The sequence below is a fragment of the Oncorhynchus keta genome, chromosome 31, assembly GCF_023373465.1.
Source record: "Oncorhynchus keta strain PuntledgeMale-10-30-2019 chromosome 31, Oket_V2, whole genome shotgun sequence".
Classification (NCBI taxonomy): domain Eukaryota; kingdom Metazoa; phylum Chordata; class Actinopteri; order Salmoniformes; family Salmonidae; genus Oncorhynchus; species Oncorhynchus keta.
This window is the reverse complement of record NC_068451.1, coordinates 4,431,725-4,456,567: the sequence shown is the minus strand read 5'-3', so window position 1 is coordinate 4,456,567 and position 24,843 is coordinate 4,431,725. Positions and strand designations below refer to the sequence as shown.

General features: G+C 47.5%; 1 protein-coding gene across 3 annotated transcripts in view; it reads right to left on the bottom strand.

Annotated features, from left to right (window-relative positions):
* LOC118364230 (zinc finger protein 516-like) overlaps nt 1–24,843 on the bottom strand; it is a 67,988-nt gene that overhangs the window by 7,943 nt on the left and 35,202 nt on the right. For all 3 annotated transcript variants that reach the window (XM_052489338.1, XM_035745587.2, XM_052489337.1), the window contains exons 2-3: nt 12,586–14,925; nt 2,390–3,751 (exon numbers count right to left, since the gene is read on the bottom strand). In XM_052489338.1, the coding sequence (XP_052345298.1) occupies nt 2,390–3,751; nt 12,586–14,380 (3,157 nt within the window). In that variant the 5' untranslated portion in view covers nt 14,381–14,925. The remainder of the gene's footprint in view (nt 1–2,389; nt 3,752–12,585; nt 14,926–24,843) is intronic.

Sequence of the window (24,843 nt, the reverse complement as noted above, 5' to 3'; positions counted from 1 at the left end):
GAGCTAGCCTCGACTCTAGTAGAGGAGAGTAGAGTATGGAGAGGGAAGCATCATTAGTATGTCTAATGTGTCATTATGGGAGGCTAGCTCCAGGGGTTGGACTGCAGCTGTCACACAGCATCATCTCAGGCTCTGACAGGCAGACACACACAGCTACACGGCCGCCGCATAAATTACAGCCAATTAAAACGCCCCGGCTGTGATGTGCCCGCTCCGCTGCCCGGCCCGCGTGTCACATGTCAGGTGTGTGTGTGTTTGTGTGTGTGTGTTTGAGAGAGAGAGAGAGAGAGAGAGAGAGAGAGAGAGAGAGAGAGAGAGAGAGAGAGAGAGAGAGAGAGAGAGAGAGAGAGAGAGAGAGAGAGAGAGAGACAGAGTGTGTTCTGTTTATTTGTACGTGTGTGTACATGTGCAGAAGGGGAATATAAAAGATCTTCGGCGTGTCATCCGGTGTTGCAGGATGCAAGGAGGCAGCAGGAAGACGAGAGAGACCAACTTGGTCCATCCATCGTCACATATCCCCTGTCCTCCCCACCACCGCCACTACCAACCCCTCCTATGACCTCTTCCCCTGCCAGCCAAAAAGCCCTTGGGGTGTGTGCAGTGAGTGAGGGGGTGAGTTCCCAGCCCTGCCTTGGCATGTACCTGGGCTCGTGGTACCCGCTGGTGGTATGGGTGACAGGGGAGGGGAGGTGACTGAGAGTGTCTCTGGCAGATCTAACCCTGCCTGGCCCCAGCCAGACCCACAAGCCTCTCTCTCTCTCCCTCTGAGGCACCAATGAAAGACAAGTGAGCTGGACTAAACACACACACACACACACACACACACCACCCCCCTGCCACACACACAAACAACACACATCCTGGCTTTCTCAAAAAAAGGTCACTTTATAGCATCTGACTCAAAGGGCTAAGGCGGAGCGTGACGGTATCTGCCTGGACGGGTGACAGCGATGTCATACGTCTGCCTCCCAGGCTGTTTTCTCTCTCTGGAACATGGGGAGGAATAGAAGCCTGGCAGCTTGGTGTCTTAAGCAGAGGCCCACTTGACCTTAGGAAAGCAGCAGCAGAATACGGGGGAAATTCAGGATGTTTTGGTAATCACCATTTCTAAAGCAGCTGCTGCTGGGTTAATTATTATGTCTCTACCCCCCCCCCCCCGTCTGTGAGGGTATCATCAGCCTGGAGTCCTGAACCAAACAGTTGGCGACAGGTTACCGGGAGAGCGGAGATATGCCTTGCAGAACAGAGACCCACGAAGGTCCTGCCACATCTTTCACTGTTATAACATCACTCCCTACCAGTGGAGGCTGGTAGGAGGCGTTATAGGAGGACGGGATCATTGTAACGGCTGGAGTGGAATCCATGGAACGGATTCAAATGTGTGGTTCCCATATGTTTGATGTGTTTCATACCATTCCATGTATTCCATTGTCGCCGTTACTATGAGCCCGTCCTCCTATAGCTCCACCAGCCGCCATTGCTCCCTACAGAACACACACTGCCCCAGATACAGCCTTTTTACAATATACAGTACCTTGTGTGCTCCTACACACACACACACACACACACACACACACACACACACACACACACACACACACACACACACACACACACACACACACACACACACACACACACACACACACACATGTATTCTGACACGGTCAGCACACACACACACACACAGAGCTACTTTAATGCATCTCCCTTTCATTATTTATGCTCCTGTCAGACTGGCCAGTCGGCCTGTCTATCAATCATCTTCTGCCAGATGGTGTGTGTGTAGGCGTGCGAGTGTGTTTGTGTGCGTGCGCGGTGTGTGTGCATGCCTGCATACATGTGTTTGTGTACACAACTGAGCCCGTGTGTTTGTGATGACCACCTCAGGGTCCATTCCTGCTGGCAGATCTCGTCCAGTGAATCTCCCCGCCACATGTGACATGAGCTGTCAATCAGCGAGCCAAAAAAAGGTCTGCTCAACATCTCCTCACATTTGGCCTTTCCTCTAAACACATGATCCAAAGGCATGTTTATCATCATCCCTACTATCCTCCTCAATGTCTCCCCTTCTCATCACGGCACTGACAGGCTGCCCACATAACATAGATGAAAAATATGTCTGAGGATCTGAGTATTTAGAGTAGGCCTAAATGTAGAAATAAAACGTCATTTTTTTCCCCTCACTGTTTGTGAGAAGGGTGAGTTTTGTGCCAGAGGGTGACTTTACCGTCATTAAAGATCTCTTGTGAGAGAAACAATGAGTGGACGTTCCCTCTGTTTACTTGATGTTATTTTGTGTCTAGGTCATGTGCCAAGTTGGCTAAACATACTTTCCTACCTATTTAAAGGACCTAAGGTTGTTTGACAGCTCTGCCCTGGCTCTTACCTGTGGGGTCCAGTAGGGGGTTGGCGGCGCCCCAGCGGTGGTAGAGTGTCGCCAGGTCATTGGAGTTGCAGTTCTTCAGGAAGCTCAAGATGTCCATGGGCAGCTCTGGTGTCTCCCCCCTCCGTGCCTCCTCCTGTTTCACCTCGGCATGCTGGGCTGAGGAGGAGTAGGAGGAAGAGGCGGAGGATACCTGGACGGCGCTCCCTAGTGTCTGGGAGTGGGAGGCTCCGTAGCCCTGGCCTGCCGTGGTGGTGTTGTGGGCTGAGCGCTCTGCCCTGGGTCTGCCCTGGGACTGGGGGTGAGACTGGGTGTGGGACTGGGAGCTGCTGGACTTGGGCTGGGGCTGAGGCGAGCTCCTGGCTCTGCTGTACTCTGCCAGGCCATGTTTGCTGGACAGCATGAATCCAAGGCCTTCCTGAGGCAACATGTACCTATCCACCAACCTGGTGGTTCCTCCAACACTGGGGCTAGGGGCTGAGGGTCGCTGGGGAGCCCCGGCCGCAGTGCTCTTCTCCAGGGAGCCGGTCGAGGTGCCTCCCCGTGGGTAGATCTCCACCCTGGGCCTGGAGTTGGAGCGAGAGCGGTGGCCCTGATCCGGCACAGCCTCGCTTCTCTGTCTGCTGCCTGCCCTGGGAGGCCGCACACTCTGGGAGCCTGAGGCAGAGGAGGAGGATCCTTGTGTGGAGGAGGAAGAGGTGCTGGGTTGACTGGCTGCCCTGTCCCTGCCGTCTTTCTTCTGGCCCCCATTCAACGATGGGGGGCGTGTGCGGGGGGTGCGCACCACAGGGGGCAACGGGGGACACTCCCTCCCATCCAGAGCAGGAGGAGGGCCCGTGCGTCTCCTGGAGGACAAACCCTCTCGGGGGCCCTTGAAGCCATTCTTCAGGAGGGCCCATTTGGGGGCCAGGGCGCTGCTGTTGATACGATGGGCGACAGTCTGGTGCATCCACAGCACCTCCAGGTAGTGGGTGGAGTGGGAGCAGTAGGAGCACTTATGACTGGGCAGGCCCTTCTGCTGAAGGGCTGAGGAGGCCGGGCCCCTGTGACCCTCGGCTCTCACACACAGGTCCAGAGGAGCCACATGGTGAGGGTCAGTGGGTGAACTGCTCTCGGCGGTGCATTTGTCTCTTGACGGCCGGGCAGAGAGGTAAGGGTGGGGGGCAGAGGATTGAGCAAGCCCATCGAGGAGGGCCCTCTTCAGCTTGGGGAAGCTACTGGGGGTGCCTCTCTCAGAGCTGGAGCTGGGGTTGGGAATTGGAATGGGGCGGCCGTCACAGGTGTGCTGGAGACGTAGATGGGAGAGGAAGGCAGAGGACTCTGTGCTGACAAAGTCACACAGGCTGCAGACGTAAGGCTTCTCATCTGTGGAAGGAAAAACAGAACAGAGATGGTTTGGTCACCTCTCTGAAACATTCACCCAGTGGTGGGAAAAGTACTTGCATCAAATTCTTTATATTATATTAAGCAAAACAGATGTATATCTTCATGGACAGACAGGGCCACACTCTCAGACATTATGACAAACAGTAGAAAATAGAGCCATGACTACATGGAACTCTTTCACGTCAGGTAGCTCAAGCGAGCATTCAAATCTGATTTCTTTTAAAACAGATAAAACAACACCTCGTGCCACAAAGAGACACACACTACAGTACATTGTAAATGTGTGATTGTGGAGCAGTGTACATTGTTGTAGCGCACAACGTCTTGTGTGATGCATTGTTTTATTCATGATGTGGACAATGTTTTTGTAGCGACCTGTTGTTTTGTTCCTGTATGGACCCCAGGAAGAGTAGAGGCTGCCTTGGCAGCAGCTAATGGGGTTCCTAATCAAATACTAAATACAAATCCAGTATTTGTGATTAGTGAGTCCGCCAGATCAGAGGGAGTAGGGGTGAAGGTGCGTGAATTGGACCATGTCGCTCTCCTGCCTGAGCATTCCAAATGTAACGAGCACTTATGGATGTCGGGGAAAATGTATGGTATGAGTAGAAAGCACATATTTTCTTTAGGAATGTAGTGGAGTAAAAGTCAAAGTTGTCAAAAACTAGGTAGGAAAGTAAAGTACGGGTACCCCCCAAAAAATACATAAAAAGAAGCCAGTTCAGAACCTGAATCCCTGCCTCAGCAGACGCATGAGCTGAGATTGCACCAATTAGACGCTAGTAACAATCGCGCCTGCCTTATTTGGTGGCGGGATTGTATTTAAGCGGCCCGGTTCTGCTCACATATCCTGCTGCCACTTGCTGCCACTGATAGTATGCGTTTGCTTCTTTTGCCTCCACCTGTTAGGTTCTGTTTTCCTGCTGGGGGATTGGTATAGCTTACCGCGCTCACTGCTTGTAGGTCATTTTATATTTTGACGCTTTGCTTGGGCAGTGAGCTACCCTGAAGGAGCCGAGCCGATGTCGGCAAGACTGGCATTATCCATTCTTTAATAAATGGTTAAACATATCTCTACTTGGTGTTTCTTTTCTGAACTTTCTGTATTTTGTTACTTAGTTAATGTACACCACTGCATTCTTCACGCATTATATGAACATTCTGTCTTACTAACGTCTATGAAACATATGACAAAACATTGATCTGCCTAGAGATGTGCTTGAAATAGTAGCTGACAGGTTTAATTGAGTCATGTTCCATGAAAAAGGGGGTGTTCTGCTTCCTCATGACCACTTGGTGACAGTGTTGGCCTTAAATACCAAACCAGAAGAATATATGGAGAGAATCTGAATGGATACCTCATGTCCCCTCTCCTCGACCTCCTTCTCAGAACCAATAGGAGCAGGTCAGAGGGGTGGGAATTCTGATTTTCTTATACAATGGGTTTGGAGAAGGAGGCCAGGAGAAAGGACAAGGGTCAAGGAAATGCAATTGAGATTCTCCCACAGGCTAAAATGTATGGCATTCGCATCTGATTCAGTGCATCTGTACATGTCACAAAATTCCGACATATGAGAGTATGTATGGGGAAATGAACAACGTGTAGAAATTCACTCTGATGCGAGAAGAGTATTCGTAGGCCTAATGATGAGTATGATCATGGTTTCTGATATCACGACAAGAATAACTGAAGGGGAAATAGTCTTCCTGCCTTTTGATACCCTGTTTAATGTATTTAATTGGCTGCATTAATACACTGAAGAAAAATACAAACGCAACATGTAAAGTGTTGGTCCCATGTTTCATGAACTGAAGTAAAAAATTACCAAAAATGTTTCATGGTCACAAAATGCTCAACTCTCTCAAAACAAATTGGTTTAAATCCCTGTTAGTGAGCATTTCTCATTTGCCAAGATATTCCATCCACCTAACAGGTGTGGCATAACAAGAAGCTGATTAAACAGCATGATCGTTACACAGGTGCACCTTTTGCTGTAGGCAAAATCCCACTCTAAAATGTGTAGTTTTCTCACACAACACATTGCCACACGTTTTAAGGGCGCATGCAATTGGCATGTTGACTGCAGGAATGTCCACCAGAGCTGTTGGCAGAAAATGGAATGTTCATTTTTCTACCAAAAGCCGCCTCCAAAGTCATTTGAAAGAATTTGGCAATACATCCAACCAGCCTCACAAGCGCAGACCACGTGTAACCACACCAGGCCAGGACCTCCGCATCTGGCTTCTTCACCTGCGGAATCGTCTGAGACCAGCCACCCGGACACCCGGCTCGTCATCCTCACCAGGGTCTTGACCTGAACTGCAGTTCAACGTCGTAACCAACTTTAGTGGGCAAATGCTCACCTTCGATGGCCCTGGCACGCTGGAGAGGTCGCTCTGCATGAGCCAAATGGTGGTCACACCAGATAGCGACTGGTTTTCTGATCCACGCCCCTCCTGTATTTAAGGTATTTGTGATCAACAGATGCATATCTGTATTCTCAGTCATGTAAAATACATAGATTAGGGCCTAATGAATGGATTTCAATTGACTGACTTCCTTATCTGAACTGTAACTCAGTCAAATCTTTGAAATTGTTGCATGTTGCGTTTATATTTTTGTTCAGTGTATATTTCTACTGTTTGTAGAGTGCAGTTGTCAATGTTCGCCACATGGTGGCATATATACTGAGTTCCCCCTGCACACACACATAAACAGAACCCCACGCAATCTATCACACATAAACATGAATACAAAAACACTCACACACCCACACTACTCCAGAGCACTATTCACACACCTCTCACTCTCTCTCCCTCACACCGGAAGAAAGACAAAACACACACCAATGTCCAGTAACACTTCTTGAGGCCCCTTAAGGCGACAACCAGCAGGACAACCCCGGGACTGGCGATATGTAACCACTCTCTAATTCATAGACAGAGCAATGGATGTTTACTACAAACATCAGGGTCAAACAAGCTTATATGTTGTGTTATGCTGGGGTACCGGAGTTGAACTAAGCTCATGAGGCATTTCTAAGATATATTCTTCAAGAATCAAATGGGTACATACCCTTCATTTATCATTACAAAAATGGGGTGTAGCAACTCCAGATTGCCCCTTTAATTAAGAAGGACATGTCCACACACTCAGTGCCTTGTGATGTACAAGACCTCCCTTGCCCACTGAAACAAATGGGCACGCACACGCACACACACACGCACACGCACACACACACACACACACACACACACACACACACACACACACACACACACACACACACACACACACCACTGTGTTTCCACTCCTCAATTAGAACATGCCACTGCCATCTGCTTTTCATTTTGGCTTCCCTATTATCCACATACTGCAGTGGCTAGCACCCAGCTAGGGTTGGGCTGGAGGCTAATCATTCTCTCTGTGTGTGTGTGTGTGTGTGTGTGTGTGTGTGTGTGTGTGTGTGTGTGTGTGTGTGTGTGTGTGTGTGTGTGTGTGTGTGTGTGTGTGTGTGTGTGTGTGTGTGTGTGTGTGTGTGTGTGTGTGTGTGTGTGTGTGTGTGTGTGTGTGTGTGTGTGTGTGTGTGTGTGTTTTACATTTGACATTTTAGTCATTTAGCTCTTATCCAGAGCTACTTATAGTTAATGCATTCATCTTGAGATAGCTAGGTGAGACAGCCACATCTCTCAGTCATACGTAGCTACTTTATTGAGTAGAGATGTACTATCAGAAAAGTCTGTGCTCGTAGGTGGTGCATGCGTGCATGTCTGTGTTTGAGGAGGGGAAAGCCCTGGTTCCCATAGAGCTGTCAGTGCCATAACCTGCCTCGCTGCCAAGGGGAAACCACGGGGGGAAATAACATCCATCTGACATAAACAAACACTGGGTGGGATGTCTGCCATTAACTACACACCTCCCTCGCTCCCTCCCTCCTTCGCTTGCCCCCTCCCTCCCTCCCTCACTCCCCCCCACTCGGCACTCTGTGGGAGTCAAGGCAATCGAGACTGACACTGTAGCGACGCTCCTCTCCTCCACGTGTAGTGCAGCCATGCAGGGAATCCTGGAACCCAGAACCAGATCTTGCTTGCGCTCGCCATTTCCACTGCCTACAGTAACCATACAAGCATTCTAAACCTACATTACTCAGCCACACTTCATAAGTAACGGCCTGAAAATGATCATGTTCTCCTGTACAGTATGTACTGTAAATAGTAAATAGGTAAAAAAAAGGACTTTAAACTCTGTCTCTGTCTGGGATCGATAAGAGTGATGGACAGGGTGGCAACCTGCCAACTCCTCAGCATTGTATCACCTCATCTCCATGGACCTGATCACCTGAGCAGCACACGCCTGCAGACATCCAGTCATGTTCATTGGCATTTCCAAACTATAAACAACATTGTCAACAGTGCAAAGCTTGAATGAACCCGTGATTTCAATGACTTGGGGACCGATTCAATCACATCCGCTTTAACCAACATCCGCACAGCTGATGTCTTGACGTGTCGGAGGTGGAACGGCGTAAGAGCTGTCAACTCCACAAGAGGCTCTCGGTATACCCAAAGCGGACATTGCCATTGGCTGCACGGAGTCACATTAAGAGAAATGTTGCAGCCGTGCAGCCTTGTTTACTGGAATGTGAGATGTAATCTACACCCTGATCAGGCTGATATAAATCCTTATTATTTTGTTTAATGATTTTAATTTGGAGTATGATTATTTTTGATATAGCCTGGACTTTCTCGCTCTGAACTTCTAAGGTGAGTGGGACTGGTGTGGCTTCGTGACAATGATCACATTTGACAAAATCCAACGCAGTTCCACCTCCGACACCGCCAAAACATCGGCTATGCGGTTTGGCCGGATATTGCCGTTCAACGCTTGATCTGATTGAATCTAGGCCTTAGTCTGCCCACCTGCCAACCAGATCACCTGTCTGTCAGCACGCTCGAGTGAAGTCTCGGAGTGAGTGGGTGTGTGTGTGTGTGTGTGTGTGTATAACTGAGTGTGCACATGCATTCTTTTGTATTTTACCCTTATTTTACCAGGTATGTTGACTCACAATACATTCTCATTTACAGCAACGACCTGGGGGAATAGTTAGAGGAGAGGAATGGGATGAATGAGCCAATATTGGAAACTGGGGAGGATTAGGTGGCCATGATGGTATGAAGGCCAGATTGGGAATTTAGCCAGGACACCAGTGTTAACACCCCTACTCTTATAATAAAGTGCCATGGAATCTTTAGTGACCACAGAGAGTCAGGGCACCCGTTTAACCTCCCTTCTGAAAGACGGCACCCTACACAGGGCAATGTTCCTAATCACTGCTACTGGGGCATTGGTACCTCCAACATCACTTCCAGCAGCATCTTGGTCTCCCACCCAGGACCAACCCTGTTTAGCTTCAGAGGCAAGCCAGCAGTGGAATGCAGGGAGGTATGCTGCTGGTGCATGCTAGGTGTGTGTGTGTCCTCTGAGAGTATGTGTGTCCATTAGGAGTGTCTCTATAAATAACAAATCCCTGAGACGTGGGGAGCAGAAGAGGGATCAGGGTGACTGGATGGCGTCAGCGGGGATTAGGTAACCAGCCAGTGGAACATAGAGGGTATAGGTAGGGCAGAGGACGCCCTACTAGGCCCTGTTACCTGACTGTCTGACAGGGGATCTGAGATGGCTCTTTCCACCTTCTCCTCCCTACTTAATCCTCCACCCTCTCCGCCTCCCTCCTCCCTCTCTGCAGATGACTTTGACAACCACTTTGAAAAGAAGACTGACGACATCCACTTCTCATTCGCTAAGCCTATTGAGTCCAGTGGTCCCACAGAACTACCCTACACCTTGACCGCTTCCTCCCTTCTCTCTCCAGATGAAATCCTGCGGCTAGTGAGGCCCGGCTGCCCAACAACCTGCCCGCTCAACCACATCCCCTCCTCCCTTCTCTAGACCATCTCTGGAGGCCTTCTCCCATTCGTCACTACCCTCATCAACTCATCCCTGACCACTGGCTGTGTCCCCTCTGACTTCAAAACGGTCCGAAGTCACTCCCCTCCTCTGACGTCAAAAACTACAGACCAGTATCCCTTCTTTCTTTTCTTTCCAAAATGCTTGAGTATGCTGTCTCTAACCAACTCTCTCACTATCTATCTCTGAACAATCTTCTTGACACCAACCAGTCAGGCTTCACGACGGTTCACTCAACCGAGACCGCTCTTCTCTGTGTCACAGAGGCTCTCGGCATTGCCAAAGCTGACTCTCTCCTCTGTTCTCATCCTCCTAGATCTATCCGTTGCCTTCGACACTGTGAACCATCAGATCCTCCTCTCCACCCTCTCAGGGCTGGGTGTCTCAGGCCCTGCACACTCTTGGATTGCATTTTACCTGGCAAGCCGCTCCTACTAGGTGACGTGGAGAGGATCTGTATCTGCGCCACATACTCTCACTAATGGTGTCCCCCAGGGATCGGTTCTAGGCCCTCTCCTCTTCTCTCAATACACCAAGTCACTCGGCTCCGAAATAACCTCACATGATTTTTCCTATCATTGCTATGCGGATGACACTCAATTACTTTTCTCATTCCCCCCTTCTGATGCCCAGGTGGCGAAACACATGGCCTGGCAGATACCTTAACTTAGAAGTTGGCCCCCCACCTCAAGCTCAACATTGACAAGACGCAGCTGCTCTTCCTCCCGGCGAAGGCCTTCCCGCTCCAAGACCTCTCCATCACAGTTGACAACTCCACGGTGTCCCCCTACGAGAGTGCAAAGAATCTTGACAAGACCCTGGACAACACCCTGTCATTCTCTGCAGACGTCAAAGTAGTGACTTGCTCCTGCAGGTTCATACGCTACAACATCTGTAGAGAGCGACCCTACCCCACACAGGAAGCAGCGCAGGTCCTTATCCAGGCAGTTGTCATCTCCTGTCTGCACTACGCTCTTGGCTGGGCCCCCGCTTGTGCCATCAAACCCCTGCAACTTATCCCTAATGCTGCAGCCCACCTGGTGTTCAACCTTCACAAGTTTTCCCATGTCACTCCGCTCTTCTGCACACTCCACTGGTTTCCAGTCGAAGCTTGGATCCACGACAAGACCATGGTACTTGCCTACAGAGCAGCAAGAGGAACTGCCCCTCCCTCCCTTCAGGCTGTACTCAAACCCTACACCCGCAACCCGAGCGCTCCATTCTGCTACCTCTGGTCTCTTGACCCTCCCACTAGGACAGAAGCGTCCCTGCCCATATTCGGAAAACATGTGAAACTCGACCTCTTCAAAGAGTATCTTAAGAAATCCATTGCTGTGATCTTAAACTCTCCTCAATCTCTCATTAGCCTGGTCCCAGATCTGTTTGTGCGGACTCCTATGGTCATTGTGATGACAAACATGTTGAGTTCTCTATACTGCACTAGCAGTTCAGGAACCAGGCTACTCACTCATGGCTCTGACTACACGAGCTAATATTCTTAATGTTCTCATACATAGGAGGTTATATGCAGTAGCCTAAGGGATATCATAAGTAAGATCCCTTCTCTGCATGCTAACTGAATAAATACCTGTTTCTGTCTGAGGATTTAGTACATGGATGGCGAAACAGGAAGTTCACAACAGACATGAAAAGGTGTTTTCTTTTTTTCCCTGTGTGTGACACAATGTCGACTAAAAAAAGCAACAAGTGCTCTTTTCTTTCTTTAGTCGACTGAACTTCTATGGTTGGGTGTTCTCATGCTATTTCTCTATTTCTCTCTGCTCAATTTTCAAACATTCTCATGTTGACAGCTGAGGGGGAGAAAATAATACAGACTTTTCACTGTAAATAATTAAAAAAGGAGAGCAAAAACATATTCACACAGATAAAAGGGGGGTTCCTGAGACAGGAAAAGCTGAAATAGCAGACTGCTCGAGCCCGAAGAAAAGCTACTTCTATTTCTGACATTCTAAACCGCCAGGGAAGAGAGTGAAAGACTAAGCTCTGATTCTTAACTGTGTATGAAAACATGATAAGCAGAGACATATTTTCAACAAGTTAGTGCCAACACTGACACCCACTCAAATACCTGTCTGTACCCTGCGGAAGAACAAAACATACATACCAAGCAATCTTGAATCTTAAATCAACCCAGATGTATGTGTTTATCATGATTGTTTCCCCACAGTGTTTAAGGCTCAAGATTTTCTTGACCGTGTTTATGACGGTGAAGAAATGACAGACATTCCAAAAATTCCAACTCCATTGTAATGCCACTTTCAAAGCACAAGCTTTCATAAAACGACCCATTGACTTTTCATCATGGTCTGCTTTTGTCAACAGTCTTGTTGTTTTCAACAGTGGCTTGAACACAAATGAGAATATAATGACTCGACATGATACAGTCTATCATGTTGGTTTTGTAAAGCACACTCAAAAACAGATCCTGAGCAGTTCCGACTATCGCCACAGGGTGGCTCATGTCCCCACTCTATATGGGGCTAAGTTGATGAGATGGAATCACAATGATAGGGATCTCACCAACAGATGTTTGCTCGTGAGAGTGTCAAGATCAGGGGCCTTGAAAGAGCTTGAAAAGGAATGAGCTCCTACAGCATGCTTAACATAGTCCTTACATTGAAGCTTATCTCTTGGCTGTTGTCATTCTAAATTTGCATACAACATCTGCGTGTTGAGGACAGAGCTAAATATCTTCCTGTTGTCAGAGTAAAGGTTTTGTTTACATTCTATTTCCTCTCAAATATTGCCCAATTCCCCCCTCACTAGTCCAACTAAGGTCACCCGACAGAAGGCTTATATTAACAGTCGAGGTATGTTCACTAACCTGCCAGTTGGACTGCATTGGCGGTGCTCATCTCAGGGGCGTCCTCTCCTAGGGTGGAGGCTGGTGGTGAGTTCCCGTACCCTGGGGTGCTGGGCCTGCTGGGGGAGCCTGATTCAGGGTCACTGGTGGATCCCCAGCGGTCCACTCCTTGCCCTGCCCTGTTGTCCCCTCCGGACCCGGAACCCCTGCCCCCGTCTCGCCTCTGGTGGACCCGCTGGTGCACAATCATCTGGTGGCGGCTGCGGAACACCTTTCCGCACTCGAAGCACTCGGTGGACTTGGCCTGGCTCTGCTGGAAGGACGAGGGACGTCGGCCCTGGCGGGAGGAAGGACGGTACTCCGAGTCGCTCAGGCTCTCGGGGGTGCGCTCCCCCGGGGAGGTGTGGTGGCTACTACCCCCTCCCCCGCTGGCGCTGCTGCGTCTCCCTGAGCGTCTCTCCCTCTGCTGACCCTCCAGGATGTAGCGGCTGCTCTCCTTCTCGTACACCACGGTCCCTCCAGCCAGGGCCTCGTCCCCTTCTCCACCTACCGTAGCTTTTATACTGTGTGACTCCACAGGCTCCAGAACCCTGCCCCGAGTAGCCAGCTGCCAGGCCTGGTAGCTACAAACTGGGTCCAGCTCGGGGATTCTCTGGCCCAAGCGCCTCTTCTCTTCCTGGGGCTTTTCTTCGGCAGCTGGGCGGAGGCTGAGGTAGTCCAAGAGGCGCCTTTTGGCACTGGGAGAGTCCCCGTCGTCACTAGGTCTCTGGCCCTGTGTCGGCTGCTTAGCCTGGTTGTGGACCTTCTCGTGGGCCCTCAGGCTCTCTCGGTCATGAAACAGGTTGCCACACTTGGAGCAAACCTGGTAAAGGCTTGTGGAGGTCACATTGGTCTCTGGCTCTTGGGTCACGTCGTTGATGGTGGCCGCGGCCTCTTGAGAGTCTGCCTTGGGTTTCCCCCGGCCGGAGGCCTTGGAACCATTGTGGGTCTTCATGTGGCTCTTGAGGAACCAGGCTTCCCTGAAGCGACGGCCACACACCCGACAACAGTGCTCAAGGAGGCCTGCGTGTTTCTTCATGTGGGACTTAAGGAACCAGGCCTGTGTGAACACCTGGCCACACGTCTCACAGGGGAAGGCACCATCAGTGACCTGAGTCCCTGCTTCTCCCTCCGTTGCCACTGCCTCCTGACTCACTGGGTTAGTCTCGTCCTCCATGTCGGCTGTGATGTGGACCTTCTCGATGTGACTGAGGAGTTGGTCCTCCCGCTGGGTCTGGTACCCGCACAGACGGCAGCAATATGGCCGCTGCTCAGAGCTGCACTTCTCCCTTTTGACGCTCCTCACTGCCGTCTTCCCTATGCCCTCTTCTGTGTTAGCGTCTCCGTTGACGACCCTGTTACAGGCCGAGCTGCTCTTCGTCGGACTGGTTCCACCGTCCAGGCCCTCGGACACACCCACTTCACCCTCCTCTTCCTCCTCTGGCCCCTCCTCCTCCTCGGGGTGGTGGCTAGTGAGTGTGCGCAGTTTGTGGCTGCGGATGTGGACCTTGAGGTTGCCCTTCTGGGAGGCGCGGTGGTCGCAGTAGGGACACTTGTAGGGGCGTGCGCCTGTGTGGCGCCGCATGTGCTGCGACAGAGAGCTCTGGAAGGGGAAGCTGCGGCCACACACGCTGCAGTCGTAGGCTGAGGCCTTGTCTTCTTCCCCCTCTTCTCCATCTCCTCCATGGCTGGCCTTGCCACCCTCTTCCCCCAACGCCAACCCTCCCGCCTGGGTCTCCATGTCCTCCACTCCTCCTCCGCTCTCTCTGGGGTTCATGGTGCTATGCCTCCCACTCCAACTCCCTGCCTGCGCTAGCTCGCTAACAGTGGATCTACACTGCTATCTGCAGTAGCTCATCTAGCTCTAGCGTTCTCCGTCTGTATCAGCCGATCCCAATGCTATCTGTCCGTGCTCATCCACTGCCAACTGTAAGGGTGCATCCAGTGCTATTTAGGCCGTGTTCATCTGACACTCTTTGCTTAGTGAATCCAATGCCATCTATCGGTCTTCATCCATGCAGTGACAGTCAGTGAATCCAACACTGTCGATGCACCTGCTATAGGGCCCTTTGTGAAGACATCAAGCGCTATCTGGAATCGCACATCTCTGGGTACCTTACACTGTGTCAGACAGAATCCACCATGGTGTATGGCAACACATTGAGCTCTATCTGTGGCTGTGTATAGTCAGACACTGTTACTCCATGTCCCCACTCCTGTTCAGTTCACTGGCTGGCTTTTCTTTGGCTTTATTTTTCATCACATCAGCAGCTCCCAGGTTGCATCACTCTCTGTGAGCTCTCTGTACAGCCTGTCCTCACCCTGAGAGAGAGAGAGAGAGAGAGAGAGAGAGAGAGAGAGAGAGATCAAATGAAATCGAGTACTCACTAATTATGATAAATGTTTCTAAATGTCTTTTATATCTTGTTCAACATGCTTATTTTGGCAATACAGAAATGAGAGAGAGAGAGAGAGAGAGAGAGAGAGAGAGAGAGAGAGAGAGAGAGAGAGAGAGAGAGAGACTGAGAGAGAGAGAGAGACAGAACAAAGAGACAGCGTTAGCATAGCCAAAGCATGCCACTTCACCTACAGTGATCCGTTAAATATTTGCATATTCATATCTCCAGGTATGTGTCAGAGCGTGCAGCACGTGTGTACGTTTCTATGTAAGCAAGCACGTCAGCGTGTGTATGGGGTGATATCATATGTAAGTCTGTTGAAATGTCAGACAGAGAGGGCCACTGTGTGTGATTGTGCATGGCGCTGCCACTGACGCCACTCCAGCTGAGTCGACACTTTGAACACAATCGCACCGCAGAGCAACGTTCATTCACATCAGCAAGATCAGCACCAGTAGCCTGAGCCTAGCCAACATAACATCCCCACGCCCGCTTCAACTGACACTATCACATGGCAGGGATCTTAAGCACACAACAGGAAGTGGCTCTCTTTACTCTTCCAGAGTAGAGAGAGAGAGAGAGAGAAAGAGAGAGAGAGAGAGAGAGAGAGAGAGAGAGAGAGAGAGAGAGAGAGAGAGAGAGAGAGAGAGAGAGAGAGAGAGAGATCATTTATGAGTTGCTTTACACTCTCTCTCATGTCTCAATCTCACTGTTGCAAGTTCCACAATTATGAATGTGGGCTCAACAAAAGCCCAATTGAAGTGCAGGACACATACCAACAAAGGACAAAGGCACCAACTAATGTGAACTTTTTACCTCGAAAAGCCCCTTACTGTATTCAGATTCATTTCAATTTGACAAGATACCAGAAGAGACTACAAGGGATGTTAAATATATAGAAAGGAAGAATAATAGAGGAGTGAGTTGGAGTTATGAGGAAGGTTGATTGACAGCACGATTACAGGTTATTACATAACTCACAGCTCATAACTCACCAGGCTGAGTGACTGACTATCGTTATAAGTGGATAATTGACCATGATCACAAGAGGATGAGGTGGGAAATGAGGGGCTATCAAAACACACACACACACACACACTGTCACGAATATTACCGAAGGTGACTCCCCTTCTTGTTCGGGTGGCGCTCGGCGGTCGTCGCCCCCGTCTACTAGCTATCACCGATCCCTTGTTCTGTGTTCGTTTGGTTTTGTCTAATTGGTATCACCTGTTTCTTGTTTGGTTGTTAGGGTGGGGTTATTTAAGTTTGTTCAGCCCGCTTCTGTTTCGTGCGGGCTTGTTCGTCTGTTTTGTGTTAGGAGTGATTTTGTTTGCATTATTCGGGTTTCGCGCTGTCCGTTATTATTTCTGATCATTTGTTTTACTACTTTTGTTCATGTTATTTTTCCTTGACGTCGAAGCGTGTTTTTCCCACATCCTTTTGCTCTCTGCGCCTGACTCCACACCTCTTTACTCATTACTCGTAACACACACACACACACACACACACACGCACTATATGTCAGTTTAACCGTGCCTATGTAAGTTATCACAAAGCAGTTATCATCTGCTAAACATGGACATCATACGGATTGAGCAATATGTCAACAGCAAGTCAGGCATAAACGCAATAGGTATTGTGCCTACATAGTTGGGAGCATGACACTGCCTATGACAGAAGCCCATTGTATTGTATCAGAGAGAGTGAATATCTCAGACGTTAAGATTTCACTGGTCCACATGTTACAATCTAAGCCGCTTAAAGTTAAAAACCAGTTGGAACACTTTGGTTTCGGGCCTCTATTCCCCCCAAAAAAAAAACTAAGCGCCAGCGTTGCTGTTCTCAAAGGTGCTGAAGACAATATGTTCCATTGAGAATTACTGAAAGATTCAAGGTCTGACTTGCCAGCCACAACCTAAATGCTAAACAGTCCCTGTTAAATAAGTGAGACAGTACAGGTGCTTCAAAGTACTCTACCCTGCAGAGACTGCTGCCCTATGTACATAAAGTCACTGAACACTGGTCACTTCAATAACGTTTACATACGGTTTTTCCTAACTTTATATGTATATACTCTATTCTAGTCATGGATTATACTATATAACTAGTGCTGTACACAACGTTTCCATTCATATACTGTCCACACTGTCTATGCACACCATTTATATACACTGAGTGTACAATACATTAGGAACACATTTCTAATATTGAGTTGAACTCCCTTTTGCCCTCAGAACACCCTAAATTCATTGGAGCATGAACTCTACAAGGTGTCGAAAGTGTTCCACAGGGATGCTGGCCCGTGTTGACTCCAGTGCTTCTCACAGTTGTGTCAAGTTGGCTGGATGTCCTTTGGGTGGTGGACCATTCTTGATGCACACGGGAAACTGTTGAGTGTGAAAAACCCAGCAGCGTTGCAGTTCTTGACACACTCAAACCGGTGCGCCTGGCACCTTCTACCAGACCCTGTTCAAAGGCACTTAAATATGTTGTCTTGCCCATTCACCCTCTGAATGGCACACGTACGCAATCCATGTCTCGATTGTCTCAAGGTTTAACAATCCTTATTTAATCTTCATCTACACTGATTGCAGTGGTTTATAAAAGGTGACGTAAATAAGGGATCATAGTTTTCGCCTGAATTCACCTGGTCAGCCTGTATCATGAAAAGAGCAGGTGCTCCTGCTGTTTTTGTATTCCGGTCTCTGACATAGCTCCTTCGGATATTTCTCAACTTCTTGCTATTCTTTTTCTACTTATTGGATTATGTGTGGATTGCTATTGTATTGCTAGATATTAGTGCACTGTTGGAGCTAGAAACATTTGACAACTGACAATTCCGCTGCACCTGCGACAACATCTACAAATCCGTGTTCGCGACCAATACACCGTGATTTGATTTGATCAAAGTCAAGTCTAAGAATGATTTTACTGGCAGAGCATTGAGCCTCAAAACACAGATAGTAGTTATCGCAAAAAAAAAAAAAAAAAACGAAAAGAGACTTCAATGACTCACACTAAAAGGTATCAAAAATACATCAAACACAATAATGTTGACGTACAGACCTTGCCAACTAATATCAACACTTATATTTAGTTTTTGTTGACCTTCTGTAGGTTTAAGCAATATGGCCTTGTGCCTTGTAATTCCGTAACCAAAAACCTACATATCTTTAAGATATTTTCAAATATCTCTCCCTCGCGAGGAAGGAGGATAATGAAAGCTCACAGAAGTAACAAGTAAAGGTAGACCCATCAATTAGCTATAGTTATTTTGCTGACATATAATACAGTCTGAGTCTAGACAACTCCTCCCTCGATCTCTCTCCCTCTCCAGGTCACCTCTCCCAGCTCTTACTGACACCTACCCATAAGCACCCTCTCTTTCCATTTACTGTAACCAGCATTTTCACCCACGAAGCACTGGACGTCCATGGACATTGAAAAGTAGTTGAAATTTGGTCAGTCCACACTGGTGTTGATGTTAACGTCCACAGACATACTGGACTGGGTGTCACGTCCTGACCTTAGTTCCTTTTTTATGTCTCCATTTTAGTTTGGTCAGGGCGTGAGTTGGGGTGGGCATTCTATGTTTTTGTTTTTTTTCTCTATGTTTTTGTTTTTGTTTTTTGTTTTTGGCCTGGTATGGTTCCCAATCAGAGGCAGCTGTCAATCGTTGTCTCTGATTGAGAACCATACTTAGGCAGCCTGTTTTCCCACTATGGGTTGTGGGTAGTTGTTTTCTGTTTTGTGTTGCTGCGCCTTGTTTCGTTACTTTCATTCTCTTTGTTATTTTGTTTAGTTTTTCTGTTCCAATAAAATAACATGAACACTTACCACGCTGCGCATTGGTCCGATCCTTCATACTCCTCGTCAGAAGAGGAAGAAAACCGTTACACTGGGACAAATCTGAACCTATCATAAACATATGATTCACAAGTTTGTATAGTATAGCACACTAGAGATTATTTTTACTGTACTGAACTATACTCTACTTTACTGTCATGTACTGAACTCTACTGTGCTCTACTGCACTGTACTCTACCCTACATTACTGCCCTACTCTATTCTACTCCATCCTGTCCTGCTGTGCTGTTTTGTACTGCACTGTACTCTGCTGTGCTGCACTGTGATGTCCAAACTTGTGAAACATGAGAAGAATGAGATTCAGATCCATAATTATGCATTTCTGTGTAGTACAGATCATGTAATTCCGATACCGTAATTCCGTTACCGGGTGTAAATCCACTTCAGTTACTGTAGTTCAATAACCAAGAGATTTTTTTCAAATTCAAGGTACCATGTCATAGCTGACACCCCATTCTTCCGCAGACATCTTTGAATCATAATTTGGAGCATATATTTAACAGAGCTTTTGGAAAACGTGGTCGCATAAAAACCTGAGATTTTACCATAACTCTGTTACCAAAGTTTGCATCTGCACAGTTATTCCAATTAATTTGTTTTTGTAAACTTTTCTGTAGAAATGGTTAAAACTATTCCTTGTGCATAGAGTTATACTTTGAAATCAATGGTTTTTGTTTGGCATCCATTTTAAAGTCAAAGCGTAAATACCTTGGAATCGCCCATAAGGAATTCACGTTGCTGGAAAGGACTGACAAGTAAACACCTTGATCTGAACAGATCTTCATTCTCCCCCTTTTTCTTCCTTAATATCCCTCCCATCTGTCTCTTACCCCATTTAGTCTGAGAGTGGTTACATTTCTCCAGCCCCATTCCTCAGCTGTTAACCAAATCAGTGACGGGGAGTTCACTTCGTTATTGTTCGAACTGCAGATTGCCCCTTCAATAAATACTTCCTGGTTTATTTCTTACTGTTTAATCGTAAAAAAAAGAGGATAATGATCTTATTTGTTATTAAATGGGGTTTGCTGATTGGGTAAGTATTCGGCGAGCATTAAGCCTGTCATCCACCAGACGATCACATGTCCAAATTAAACTGTAATGAGATTAGCCTAGCTGAAGGAGAAACAATGTGTTCCCCTCTCAACACGAAGTAAGAAAAAAAGGACAAATTGGCTAATAGTGTATGTGTGTCTCTGTGGACGTGTTTAACTATTCTGGTAGGGACCAGAAGTCCTCACCAGAATAGTAAACAAACAAAAATCTGACCAACTGAGGTCATTTTGTTTATCCCCACAAGGTCAAATGCTATTTCTAGGGGGTTTACGGTTAAGGTTAGAATTAGTGTTAGAATTAGGTTTAGGGCCAGGGTTAGAAGCTAGGGTTAAGATTAAGGTTAGGTTTTTGGGTTAAAGTTAGGTAAGAGTACGAGTTAGGGTTAGGTTTAGGGGTTAGGGAAAATAGGATATTGAATGGGACTAAATTGTGCGTCTCCACGAGGTTAGCTGTACAATACTTTGTGTGTGTGTGTCCCCAGAGGGACAATGTTACCATTCATTATTATGACTTCTGTGATGAATCAAAGACATGATTTCAACATGTGCCACCCCCATTCTCCCCACCCCACTGATCCAAAAAGATCCTCATATACATGATAAGCCCAACCTTGAAATGACTGCCTTGGCTGTCATGTAGCCCACTCCATCTTGCTAGCGTTGATCCCAACCCTGAAGCAGACGTGATGGTTTGAGAAGGGCTAAGTCTATTACACTGTAGCTCTATAAATGTATCGTACCATGAGTTTAAAACCCAAATAACCGTTATCAGCTGAGATAAGGGGGGTGTTAGTGGAGAGGAAGACAAAACCCCCCCCACACACACACACGCAAAATGTTGAACTCAGACAGCTGAAGGTCTAGCTGCTGTGTGAAACAAGGAAATCCGCTCTTAATTTTCCCATCGGTCCAGAGCCCTTCAAAGAAGGGGGCCTATTTCCATCTCAGATCTCAGGGAGGTTCTTAGGACATCTGGAGCTGGTCTTGCAGCACATTCATCTGTGTGTCAGGCAGGGAGAGAGACAAGGAAGGAGGGGCAGGAGGGTGAGGAGAGCGGAGGGCCAGAGCTTTACTCTCATCGCTGTGATGGACGACACTGTCAGCCAGAGGGAGGGCTCTCAATCACAACAAACAGCGCAAAGAGAGACGGAGATGCAGCACACATCTCCAAACACAGAGGAGAGGGGGGTGATTTGGCCTTTAAAAACACACTTTCTCTCTCTCCTTCTCACTCACTATACGCTTTATTAAAGCAAATGGCTCAGGGCCATTTCAGTGGCCATTTCAGTGTGGGGCATGTTTTGGACTCATTGGTTACACAGAGCACAGCATGGTATGCTCTCGTTGGCTGGCCCTCAATACATATCCGTCGCCAAACTCATTGGCTCCAGGTCATCTATAAGTCTTTGCTAGGTAAAGCCCCGCCTTATCTCAGCTCACTTGTCACCATAGCAACACCAGCAGGTGTATTGCACTGGTCATCCCCAAAGCCAACACTTCCTTTGGCCACCTTTCCTTCCAGTTCTCTGCTGTCAATGACTGGAACAAATTGCAAAAATCTCTGAAGCTGGAGTCTTATATCTCCCTCTCTAACTTTAAGCATCAGCTGTCAGAGCAGCTTACCGATCACTGTACCTGTACAAAGCAAATCTGTAAATAGCAAACTTGACTACCTCATCCCCATATTATTACTTACACTCTTGCTCTTCTGCACCCCAGTATCTCTACTTGCACATCATCATCTGCACATCTATTACTCCAGTATTAATGCTAAATTGTAATTATTTTCGCCTCTAGGCCCTATTTACTGCCTACCTTGTTTATGTGTAACTCTGTGTTGTTGTTTTTGTCACACTGCTTTGCTTTATCTTGGCCAGGTCACAGTTGTAAATGAGAGCTTGTTCTCAACTGGCCTACCTGGTTAAATAAAGGTGAAATAAAAATAAATACATTTTTTTAAGAGGAACCTGTACGGAAAGAAACTGAAAAGTGGACTGCTTATTCCCACACACATGCTTGAACAAATGCACAAACACACACATACACACGCCTGCACACTCACACAGAAACACGCACACAGAAATGAAATTGCCAAACAGAGGGGTGCTTTACAAAAGTTATCCACCCAGATTTCGACGAGGTCCACGCACACTGTGAGCTTCTAACACTGCTCCATACAGAGAGAGAGAGAGAGTAAGCTTTGAAAGTGACTGGTACATTACTGAGAGTTGCAGTCAGTCACATGTGTGCTTTGGGCATTAGACACAGAGAACTCTTTAAAATCACACACACACACACACACACACACACACACACACACACACACACACACACACACACACACACACACACACACACACACACACACACACACACACACACACACACACACACACACACACACAGTACAGAGACAGGGGCTCATAAAGTGGACATTCAGTGCTCAGAGCGGGACAGCAGTGGTGTGGACAGAGCCCCCGTCCCCTCGCCTCTCCCTCCATCAACCCCAAGCCAGCGGATTCTCAGACCAATCAATAATCCATTATGAACAAACTCTGCTTTGCCTCCCCACTCCCGGCAGGCAGACAAAGAGCCCTGCTGTAAGCTGTGTGATGGAGAGAACCAGAAGAAGAGAGGGATAAACAACGACAGGAGGACAGGGCAGTAGACGACCCATGGCATGCCCAGTTTGGAAAAGCATAGGCTACTACTTCTGCATACAACTTTTCAGACAAAGTGGAGTTATGTTATCTAATGACTTGTGTACGTATGCAATGCATGTTAATGGACATGTGCGTATGACCAATTGGTGTCGGCTGTAGCATACAAATAAAAATCTAATCAATTTGATTCTCTGTAGCTTACTTTGTTGTTTAACTCTTCTTGTCATGCTCCCTGTTCATATAGCTGAATGTATTAGCTTCAATGACAATAATGAGGCTTTGCGTTCTAGTGCAGTCCCAGTCCTGCTGTGTGTGTGTGTGTGTGTGTGTGTGTGTGTGTGTGTGTGTGTGTGTGTGTGTGTGTGTGTGTGTGTGTGTGTGTGTGTGTGTGTGTGTGTGTGTGTGTGTGTGTGTGTGTGTGTGTGCGCATGCATTCATTTGTGCATGAGCACTGTGGTGTGTGTGTGGGACAGGCCCATGTAGTGTTTGGGTGGAGGGCAGCAGAGTCCCATAACCCAGCACTCTGTGGACTGCCTGGGCCAAGGTCTGGGTCTAGGACTGTCAAAGCAGGTCAAGCTCACAGACTGGGAGACCAGCGGGGGGCTCACGGCGTCCATTACCCCTCCCCCATTCTCCATCCCCTATACCCATACCAATCATACCCCCCCAACCAACCCCAGCCACAGCCCCAACAGAAACCCACCTTTAATGTGTCAGCATAGACAAAACAATGAAGGGATCGTCTCTCTCCCTCTCTCTCTCTCTCTCTCTTTCTGTCTCTGGTTGTCTCCAGACCTTTGATAAGTGGGATGGGAGGAGGGTGGTGGGTGGAAGAGGAGGGTGGGGGTCTCTCTATTTACGTGAGAAGGGTCTTACAAATGAAAAGCACTCACTGGATCCCTGCTTGGGTGTATATAGCAGGGCTGTAGGAGAGAACAGGGGCCAGAGCAGGTGTTTGGGTCAACAATGTCATGTTAGATTTCGGAGAATGGGCCGTGCTGCTGGATTTACTCCATGGTCAAGGAAAGGAGGGAGGGGTTTTCAACCACAAAAAACTGTTGTTCTGCAGCACCCGGCCTCCCACCACTAGAATCTGAAGTCAAATGTCTACTGTTTGCTGATAATCTGGTGCTTCTGTCACCAACAAAGGAGGGCCTACAGCAGCACCTAGATCTTCTGCACAGATTCTGGGCCCTGACAGCAAATCTCAGTAAGACAAAAATAATGGTGTTGCAAAAATGGTCCAGTTCCCAGGACCACGAATACAAATTCCATCTAGACACAGTTGCCCTAGGGCACACAAAAAAAACAATACATACCTCGAACCTAAACATCAGTGCCACAGGTAACTTCCACAAAGCTGTGAACGATCTGAGAGACAAGGCAAGAAAGGGCCTTCTATGCCATCAAAAGGAATATAAAATTAGACACACCAGTTAGGATTTGGCAAAAAAAAATACTTGAATCCATTATAGAACCCATTGCCCTTTATGGTAGTGAGGTCTGGGGTCCGCTCAACAACCAAGAATCCACAAAATGGGACAAACACCAAATTGACACATATTTCCCTCAGATTACACAGACCCACAAAGAAATTGAAAACAAATCCAATTTTGATAAACTCCCATATCTATTGGGTGAAATACCACAGTGTGCCATCACAGCAGCAAGATGTGTGACCTGTTGCCACAAGAAAAGGGCAACAAGTGAAGAACAAACACCATTGTAAATACAACCTATATTTATGTTTATTTATTTTCCCTTTTGTACTTTAACTATTAGCACATCATTGCAACACTGTATATAGACATAATATGACATTTGAAATGTCTTCATTCTTTTGGAACTTTTGTTAGTAACGTTTGCAGTCACTTTTGTTAATGATCTATTTCACTTGTTTTGGCAATGCAAACATGTTTCCCATGCCAATAAAGCCCCTTAAATTGAATTGAATTTTTCTGGACACCTTGGAATCTGTTTGAGTTGTTCTCACATTGTCTACTTTGCTAATTGATTCTATGTGCTTTACTGGCAGCAGCTTACTCATTTCTAGTAAGAAACCATACCAATTACCAAACAAAACAACTTAAAACAACAGTACACTCTTAGAAATAAAGGTGCAATCTAGAACCTAAAGGAGAACCCTTTGAAGAACCCGTTTTGGTTCCAGGTAGAACCCTTTTGGGTTTGATGTCGAACCCTTTCCACAGAAGGTCCTACGTGGAACCCCAAAGGGTTCTACCTGGAACCAAAAAGTTT